Genomic DNA, 10,460 nt, shown 5'->3' on the forward strand with positions numbered 1-10,460 from the left:
TTTTTTCTCCCCCATTTCAGTATTCTGGGAGCTCAAGAGTTCAAAGTCTTGACAGGATGTAACGTGAGGATGTTATGCAGTTTGGTAAGTGAATCTTAAATTTTTATTAAATCTAAGCATGTGAGTATTTGACTGCACCCCTGCTCCAACTTGTCCTTATGGCAATGAGAGGAGATTTCTATAGTGCAGAGAGTAAAATGAAAGGTCGCTATGTGGACCACGGTTAACGCATGGAACCGCACGAAACCTTCAAACATTTGCCTTGGAATAGTGACTTTTACTGTTAGAATTTAAATACCTGCTGATTACTTAGCTTAAAGAAACCTCTTAAAATGTATTTTATTTATAAGAATTATCCATTTCAGGATGGATAATACTTTGGAGATGGAGATGGAGGGCAAAATCCATAATTTGTAGAAATGGACAATACAGGTGAGTTTAACCTTGTAGTGTTAAGTAGCTTCCTCTTTATGGAAAATGTTGGTAGCCTTCCTGTATGTGCATTCCCTTACTCTACCACCTGTCTTTATGTATTCAACAGTTGCCCGTTTACCAAACTTTAATGATGCAGTTACATTTTTAAGGAGGGGGGAATTGTTTTTTCTGGCCCTGATTGGGCACCCTCTGCTATTAGTGGATTGATACAAAGTGCTGTTATCAGTAGAGTAGGATAACAAGTCCTCCCCGTCATTTCTCTCCCCATTCTGTGCTTTGTCAGGCCAAGTTGTTTACATGCTAAGCCTAACAAGGTTTCATGTATTAAGTAATTAACACTCAAATATATTTAAAGGCTTTTTAAGTCACAATTTGCATTAAAATATTGCAATTACTTATTTTGCTTCACATTGCACCCCTGCTCCAACTTGTCAGCATGGCAATGAGCGGAGATCTATAGTGCATAGATTAAAAGAATGGTCGCTATGTGGACTAGGGATCCTGCCTAGACCACACGAAACCTCTTCAATATTTACACCACAATGCTGTAGCTGAAGGAAATGCTTCGCTTTGTTGGTAATTTACATTGAATGTCTTTATTTCAGGCTAGACGTAAAGGGTACCATGTTTTTGGCAGGCCTGAAGTGACTAGTGAAAAGGAGAAAGCTTGGTTGCATGAGGTAAGTTGAAACTATATGGACACCTCGTGTATAGTGATGGCTGGGAAGTAACCTGGGGTTAAAAGGTTGGTTAAAAGATAAAAAAAAAAAAAAAAATTCCAACTTGGTTTTTAAATATACTTCTAGGTGTATACTAGATATACTAGATATACTACAGGCTAAAATTACCTTGACTATACTCGTGCAGCTTTTATCCTGCCTTAACCATCAGTGGGTTAATTTTTTACATGGCTTACCATCTTGCACACCAGCTCCAGTTTGTCCCCTTTGGCAAGCTAGGCGTTTCTCGTGCATAGAGTAATGTGAGGTTATTAGTTACCACTCTTGTGATTGGACGCAACTAGTAATTTCCCAACAAACTTTAAAATGGTCATTACTCAGACCTTTAAGTTTGAGCTTTGGTTAAATGTGAAACTACCTGGATTCTGGAAATCTGAACTTGTCTTTGTATCTACAGATGTTGGAGGGATCGACTTGGAGCTTTGCTGAGCAAGACTTCAAAATGTGATTTCTAAAAATAAAGCTATTAATAACTTTCAGCTACTTTTTTTGAAAACCCTTTAACCGTTCCTGTAGTTCTGAATTTTAGTTGAACAACTTTCCATGTTGTGCATGGTTAAGTTGGGTCTAGTTACATTGGTGTTGTCAGACCCTTAATCTTACAAAATTAAGTGAAAAGTCTTTGATTCTAGTAATATAAATTTTCTTGCTAATCCTTAAAGTACCAGTGCCCACTGGCAAGAACCGTAGAATTTTCCAGGTTCATATGGATGTACAGAAGTAGAAATTGAAACTTTACATAAACATGTTTTAAATCTTGTATAGAAAATATTGGACAGTGAAGCATTGCAAACTCTACTGGTGCTGGTTACTTAAAAGCTAAAACAAGTTTTGTAGACTTCTAAAAGATCGGCATTTGTAGATGTATGCTTTGTGAATGAAGAGGGGTGGGGGTAGTTAATAAAATTAAGAGGAATAGTTTTGAAAGGGGTAAACTTGAAAATAAATGACGGCAAGCAATCTTGTTAACAATTTCGTTTGCGATGTCACTTTAAGTGGTTACCACTATGCCTGCTCATGTAGGTGTTAATCCAAGGTGGGCATAGTATAACTAAACCAGAATCTCTGCTAGAGAGCACACTGGGTGGCTGGGATCCTCGGTAGATCTAGTAACCCACACTTGATTAACAATTCCAAGCCTGTAACTTCCTGCTTGTTGCTAGCACTCCTTCCCACACCCTTCAAGATCTACACCGACTACATGGGTACTGCACATGCCATGTGGATACTGCATATGGGCCTGTTAAACAAGTGTTCCCAAGTAAATGAGGTCATTTGTCAGCAAATTAAGTAAATTGTGTAGACTGGCATTTACATTATACATCCTTTCAAGGATAGGAGTTTGTGAAAAGATCCACTCACAGCTGACCAGTCCATGCACTATACAAGAACTTATCACTTTAAATTAAGGCCAGGTGCCCCCCCCCCCCGCCCCAATCCCTCATTGTTGCTGGGGGGGATGGGGTGGCTTAGGAGACTGAGGACCATTTGCTCTTAAACTTTCTGCACCATCAGCCTCTAAGGTCATCAGTGTATTCACCATGTAGCAAGAGCTTGAGGCCTAGGGGCAAAGGCCCCAGATAAGGAAGTTGTATAACCTCAAAGGTCCTATGGCACTATACTAAAGTATAATAGTGGAAAGGGGGTTAGGAATGAGTCAATTAGGGTTGTTACAGGTTGAACTGTAATACGACGGTAGTGTGGTGGTGAGGGTGGTGTTAAAAGGGGGAGTTAGGGGAGTAGGGAGCACTGATAAAGTATTGCTGCCCCCTGTTCCCTTGCTCGTTGTTGCCATGGAGGGGGCTTAAGAGTCGGACTGAGGCCCAGTGTAGGGATCACCCCTGCCTTGGACCTTGGGCTTTTGTTTCCTCTTCCCTCTCTTCCCCTTCTGTCCACTTATCCTGATTGATAAATTTTACCCTCCTTGTCACAGTACTTTTCTTATGCTGTGACCTTTTGATGTCTGGCACATATGATTTTTGATTGACCGTTCTCAATCCACAAACCTCGCCTGAGGGGGGGAGATTGCAATCAAGCCCCGCTATTACTACATTTAATGATTGTTAACAAAAATGCTAGCCATCAAGGTCATATAGCACTATGGTAAATTATAGTAGCAAAATGGGTTAGGAATTAGTCAATGATAAGGTTAAAGTATTGCTATATTTTGAACACTGCCAATGACCTAATGATGTTGTAACCAAAAAATTTTCAAACATTAAAGCTAGGCAAAACCCAAAGGGAGGTGCATGACTGAGCATGGTCGTTAAAACAAATGTACTAACATGAAAGGTCATTCAGCACTATGGTAAAGTAATGTGGTGAAAAAGGTAAAATGAACAATTGTTTTGTGTCAAAGGTTGTATAATGGTTTAGGATAGTATGGAATGAGAATGGGAGAGCAAATGTAGTACAGCAAGAAATTTTTAATACAGGAAGTAGTTAACAGCACTGAGCAAATAGATGAAATGGATGGGTGGGGGGCTAGGAGATAGACTGAGGCCCAATGTATGGGATCACCCCTGGCTTAGACTCAGCCTCAACTCCACTGATTTTGCAAGGTCTATTATTCTCAAAACCTTTTCTTCATTCCCTTGTTCCATCCACTTATCCTAATCATTAAACTCATTTTTTCTGTTCTCACCACAATACATTATCATAATGCTCTCTACTCCCTTAACTCCTTCCCCTTCTAACAGTCTTTTACCCTGTACCATGTAATACCCTCTAGTACTGTTCATCTGTAACTTTACCCTAGTCATTAATTCATTCCTACCCTTTTTGCAACTCTACTTTACCATAGCACTTCCTTACCTGACACTATGGGCAACTGTTAACCCTTTGCCAACGGGTGGCATGTACGTACATGCCATGGCATGGCTGGACTATCTGCCGGGGGCATGTACGTGCATGCCATGGTGTATGTATGGACATGCCATGATTTTTTTTTAGTTACAATCATGGCAAAATAATATTTTTCTGCCACTGAAAATGTGATTAAAGTAATTTTTAACACTCATTTTTACTATACAAAAAAAAAAAAAACACACACACACCTACAATTTCAACTCCATGATACCACACACTGCTTATTTTATTCAGACTATAGAGCGAATAATGATCAACTATGTAGTCTATATAACAACAAAAATACCCTTCAGTCTTGATTTATCAAGAAATATGGCAAATAGAGACTTTAGAAAATAATGATAACTGAAAATACAACATATGCTCATAGTATCATGAAGAAATGGCAAGGGATGCTGGTATTTGGCATGAGCGGTTGCGCATGCTAGGGTGACGATATAAGCCCCAGGCAGCAGGGCCTGGGCCACTATGAATACTACCTGTTGGGAAAAGGTTGAAGTAACGTCACGAGCAAGAAATCAGAGGAAACGACTTGTTTACTGAGTAGTTTGTCTGCCGTGTGCCTGGTGATAATGCCCAAATGTGTGGACAGGCCTTTAATGTGTATGGGCACTTTGCTGGTTTACCTGCAGACTATGCAGAACACATCAATTAGCGATTTACTCAATTGTTTGCAAACTGCTCATTCGTGTGAACAAGATTTAAGAATTACTCCACGCAAACTAATTAAAATCCAAAGCATACCTAGCAAAAAACATTCCTTACAATGTAAAAAAATATATCAGAAAATCTATACTTTATCAACTAACCCCCCTCAAAAAAAAAAAAAGACCCAAAGCAGGGTATAAAAAGGAATGCATTTAAAAACTTTATTTTTGACAATAAAACTTCTAATGGGATGTGGATCTAAATTTTATTCTAATGATGAGGCTTGTATATGTGTGATAAATGAATGATACCTTAATGTGAAAAGAAATGGTTAATGTTATTCATGAAATCTGTGCTTTGCAAAATACAATCAGTACTTCTAATGATTTTATTAAAAAAGCCCAATAATTTCTTGTTATATTTTGTTACTCTACATTTCTTTCTTTCTTTCTCTTCTTCTTTTTTGGTTTATTACTTTCTTCTCTATTACTTAATTCTTGGTCTTCACTTAATTCTCTATGATGTTTCTTTTTCTTCTTTTTCTTTGTCTTTTTTTCATCTTCACTGCTTTGAACTTTTGCATTTACTTCTGCTTGCATATTTTCTTTCTCATAGAAATTTGGTTCCTCTTCAGGATCTCTCTGGACATACTTTGATTTTTTGTGCTTCTTTTTCACCTGAATGTCTGTGATGATTTCCGCAACTGGAGGGCATTCTTCATTCTGTCTACCTTTATCATGTTTTTTCTTCTTTTTGGTTTTGTGAGTTCCCTCGGCTTCCTCTTCTGGTATGCTACTTACGGTCTCATCCATCCCATCATTTTCTGAGGGGTCTTTGTCTTTGCTCTTTTTCTTTTTCTTCTTTTTCCCTTCTGCTCCTTCACCAACTGCAGCAAGTGATACATCTTTCCCCTGGAACTTCCACCTCTTCTGTGACGAGTGATTCTTCCATCTGTGTATCCATCTTTGATTTTTCTTCTTCTTTTTCTTCTTCTTTCTTCCTGACTGTTTGACATTTCTCTGTCAGCAGTCTGGTGTGTTCTTCTTCTGTGTTTTTCCACTTTTCCATCAGCTTTTGCTCTTGCTCTTGCACTCTTTCTAATTTTGGGTGACATGCTCAGGCATGACGTGCTCCTCTGTTAAAGAAAATAAATGTAATGATGTTGAAAAGAGATATCAAAATATACAGCCAGACTCGGTACACTTGATTTGTTCAACAAAACTCATTATCAAGAATAATGTATTTGAAATGTCATGTAATACTAATATATACATGATATACTAAGATGTGTAACAATGTTGATAATGCAAGAAATTAACTCATTTGTACTGTCAGTGAAACATTATCTCCTCTCATATTTACTTGATGAAACATTCATATCACCTCTAATATCAACTTACTTGTGCGCTGTACGACCTCCACAGAGCTTAAACAACTCCTCATCTGTAAGTTTGTGGGACAAATCACGTTCTACAGATTCATCTGAATCACTGTCTGAATCTGTCAATAGTTCTGATTTATGTAGAGTCCCACCCTGCAAGAGGCAAACATACACACTATTATGCACTGAATTTCTAAGCAATAGAAACAATACTAAGAACAGATAGAGATTAATATAAGCACAGGTGGGCTGAGGGAGAGGGAGACTGAGAATGCACCATTTAGGTTTTTATTAAATTAATTTCCCCCCCCCCCCCAAAAAAAAAAAAAAGTGCTACATCACAATAAATTTTATGAAAAATGCATAAATGGGAGAAAATAGGCATAGATTTTAGGGCTTATGCATCAAACACTTTCTCACTGATGTGTTATAATTTGTCTAAGCATGAGTCAAAAGGACAATCAGGAAGGTGGTGATGGTAGATTCAAATAGAATCAGTTTGAATAACATGAACTTTGTCAATATTGAGGTGAGATCAATTATCAACTTTGGTCAGACCATAAATCAAATTCATGATAAAGCTCAGATTAAAGAAAGGGGGAAAACACTATTTTGTTAGGACAATTTTCTGGAGAGAATGCCCCAGAGAAATCAAATGGAAAACATTTTTAGAGTGAACTTGAGGATATGGAAAATGCTCACAGAGGCATCTTGATTTTCAAAAAGCTTTTTTTATTCTCTATTGCTATTAGTATTTTATAGCGTGATAAAAATCATAATGTCAATAGAAATAATAACAGTATAAAAAAGGGATTGCAGAAATCAGAGGAGGGCACAAAGGGGGCTAACAACTGATTCCCTGGTGGCTCAGCATTTGTGGACCCCCCAATCCCTTGCCCGTTGTTGTCGTGGGGGGCTTAGGAGGCGGAGACTGGACCCAATGATGGGGAACTCCCCAACCTTGGGACTCAGCCCTCGACTCAACTAATTTTGCATGGTCTTTATTTTCCTTCCCACCTTTCGTTTCTGTCCCTTCACCAAACCCTTCTACTATCCACCTCCTAAGGTGTGAGAGCCGTGCTGAAAGGATGAAAGGCTGACTTTGTGCCAGTCCTGAACGGCCTGAGGGAGCCATGGGCACGGTATTCCCCTGATTGTTTCTTGTCCTTACCCTTCAAGGGACCCTGAGGGGTGGACTGTCTTTATCCCCAACAAATCCAGGCTTACCATGGCCAGCAATGAAAACTTATCTCCACTATTGGGGGCAATGAGGCTTGCCCCTTTATCAAAGCCCCAACGATGTAACCCACCCGATTCCCTGACCCCAGGCTCTCCTTTGACCACGGCTCCGAACACTGCAACAAATACCCCCTCATCAATGCCTACTAGTACAGTAGCCAACAACCAATCCTTAAGAAACATTTCCACTCTCCCAGCACGCTCACTTCATCACCTCTACCCCACAACCTCCAACATAAACCACCCCATCCTCCCTTATTAATACCTTACAGCCTTATTGCCCACCTCCCCATAACACTACCTCCCTCAACACTACTCCATCGTCACGCACCCGCCCTTCGACTACCCCTATCACTACAACAATATTGAATACCCTCTTCAGCGCAGCCAAATGGGACCGATTTTTCGTGACCCCTCCCACAGCTCCCTACTCTGACAACACCCTTCTTTTCCCAACAATGTCTCCAAAAACAAGTAGGTAAAGTCTCTTTCCGTAGCCGACCCGACCGCTCCCGTCTTGTCACAGTAACATCCGAAAACCAGCTATAGCATTAACAAAACTAACAGACATATATGGAAACCCCCATCCTTGCAGAACCCCATCCAACCTCAATACTTGCACCGGAACAGTTTCAATCTCCCCAGCAAATTGCCCAAATCTATGACAAAGATTGGTCAGATTGTGGAGAAGACCTACTTGCCTGTCTCACAGACTATGATGCAACGTCAGACAATGCTACTCCATTCCCCCAGAGGTAATCGAAAGAAACCCACTAACATAGCCAAATTACCTTCCGTAGACATGACCTTCCTTTAACGTCTATATAGGGGGAGAATCCCTCCCTGTTCGTCCATACCAACCTCCTCCACGTCAGTGCCAAAATTGTTGGCGTCTAGGACACCCAGCCAAACATTGCCGTTCCACAGCCAGATGCCCACTATGTGCCCAACCTGGCCATACCCGATCTAACTGCCCTGCACAATCACGCACATGTGCCAAATTTGGCGGCCCCCATAATGTATTTATGGGGGCTGTCCCACCTAAAAATTTGAGTCTGGAGGTAGCAACTCTCAGATTCAAACTTGGACTCACACTACGTGAAGCCAGACAAGAAGCACGTCGACGTGGTTTCTCTCTTACTCCTTACTCCCGTAATACTGCTCATTCTACCAATTCTCCTAAACCCACCCCCCAACATCTAAACCCCCTCTTCTACCTCCTACCTTCCCCAGTCAAACTCTTTGCCATCCTAAATCCAGACACTCAATCTCTACTACAGATATCTCAATCACCACCACAACCCAACACCTTCCCCTCTCCCTCCTCGCACTACCCGTAACAGACAGAACAAACGTTCCACCCCCTCTTCCCCTACCACACAATCACCTCCACCTTCCTTTACTCCTTTGCTTGAGACACAGTCCTCTCTTCCCCCCTCACAAGAAATCCTATATCCCCCAAAACTCCCAAACCAACTCAGAAGAAGAAACCATTGAAAATATTCAAGATTACCTAATGAAAACTGACACTCAAACCTCCAAATCTTACAACTCTTGCTCCTTCCCACTCCAAGTAACTGCTGATATCCATCCTCCTCCTAACGATATCCCCCCTACACCCTATCCTCCTACCCCCACCCAAACACAGCCCATCCCCCCGACCCCAACCCCGCCCACATTATCCCTCCCACCATCCCCTCTATCCCTTCCACTCCCTCCTGGATACCACGTGAATCCCTTATGTCACAAGTATCCCCTTCCTCATCTCCTAATACCCCTCCTAGTAGAACACCAACTCCCACACCTCTCCCATCTCAGACCTATCAGTCCTTTTCCACCCTCTAACTGCTTCCCCCTCAAAATCAGTAAAGTATAACTATCCTTCATTGGAATATTCGCGGTTTCCGCCTCCCCAGACCTGACCTTCGTCATATCCTTTCCTCTTATAGTCCATCTATTGTATGCCTTCAAGAGACCTTTCTAACACAAACCTCCAATACCCCAATTATCATTATGTCTTATCCCCACATTCCCTTTATGTCTCATCCATACTTATCAATCAGAAAACACCTTATGTCACACCTCCCTTTCAAACCAATGTCCCTTGCCAGTTTGTAATGTTCCCCTTTCAATCCACACATCCTATTATCGTGCCCACGTTTTGAAACAACCCGTACCTCTGCTTTCCCCCATCTATCCTCCCCTTCACCGACCTCCCAACCTATCAGACATCCTTTCAGAATCCCACACTTTCTGCTTCAACAACCTATTCTCTTTCCTCAAACGATTACAGAACCATCAAATAAACTAACGCCTAACCACACCCGACCCTAACCCTTTCACTCACAATTCCTTTAGCTTAGACAACTAATCACTAACTCAACCACCCTTCCCAAACATTAACTATAGTGCTACATTACCTTAGATGTCTAGCACATTTCTCTTGCTTTTAACCATTAACCATTCAGCATTTGTGGAACTATCTCTGTGTAAATAAAATTCACAGAACTAAACTGCAGTGGTCAGTCCATGCACCCAGCATCAGTGGGTTTTCACAATATATAAAATATTTGACATTGAATAGTATAAAAAGTTTCTCTTCTATTATATATTAGTTGTAAATTTTGCAGAAATAAGTTCAACAGACTTTCCTACTACTTTTGAATCCAAATTTTTTCCAATTCAAAAAGCTGAAATTTGATGACCCTCAATGAAGAAAGACATATGGAATCAACCATTCTATAAAGAAGTATGTTATAAAATGTTATAAAAAATATCTTACCTTAAACAAAACCATTAACATATCATCTTTGCTGATAGTTTTTGCTCACTTTTAAGTCTTCTGTCCTGATGATCTCCACTGACCCATTCTGGTAAATAAAAAGGTTTATTTATTTAGAGCAAAACAAATAAACTATAAATAACTGCATTCAGATGAAAAACACTTAATGCTTATATGCCCACAAGTAAATGATATATACTCCACTCACCCTCACACTGACTCTTTCTTGCTCTCTCCTTCCTTAAAAAACAAACAACAAACAAACAACAAAAACACACACACTCCTGAGTGCATGAGTGAGGAGTCATAAACCCCCCCCGCTGTCTGTCTGTCTGTTTTGTCTGTCTGTTTTGCTTCTTTTCTTTTT

The 10,460-nt window shown here is 40.3% G+C and overlaps 1 protein-coding gene across 7 annotated transcripts in view; it reads left to right on the forward strand.

Annotated features, from left to right (window-relative positions):
- Positions 1 to 1,652, forward strand: part of LOC119572147 — a 2,846-nt gene extending 1,194 nt beyond the window's left edge. For 3 of the 7 annotated variants that reach the window (XR_005228688.1, XR_005228690.1, XR_005228689.1), the window contains exons 3-6: positions 21 to 84; positions 366 to 432; positions 1,041 to 1,115; positions 1,573 to 1,626. Coding sequence is in view for 1 of the 7 variants with exons in the window: in XM_037919128.1 (XP_037775056.1) it covers positions 1,041 to 1,115; positions 1,573 to 1,623 (126 nt within the window). In the remaining 6 variants the exon portion in view is untranslated. Of the gene's footprint in view, positions 1 to 20; positions 85 to 365; positions 433 to 1,040; positions 1,116 to 1,572 lie in introns of all 7 variants that reach the window. The other 4 variants (XR_005228691.1, XR_005228693.1, XR_005228692.1 and 1 more) reach the window with 2 other exon arrangements.
- Positions 1,653 to 10,460: the final 8,808 nt, after the last annotated feature.

This window comes from Penaeus monodon, unplaced genomic scaffold (genome assembly GCF_015228065.2).
Source record: "Penaeus monodon isolate SGIC_2016 unplaced genomic scaffold, NSTDA_Pmon_1 PmonScaffold_9889, whole genome shotgun sequence".
In the NCBI taxonomy this organism is placed as follows: Eukaryota; Metazoa; Arthropoda; class Malacostraca; order Decapoda; family Penaeidae; genus Penaeus; species Penaeus monodon.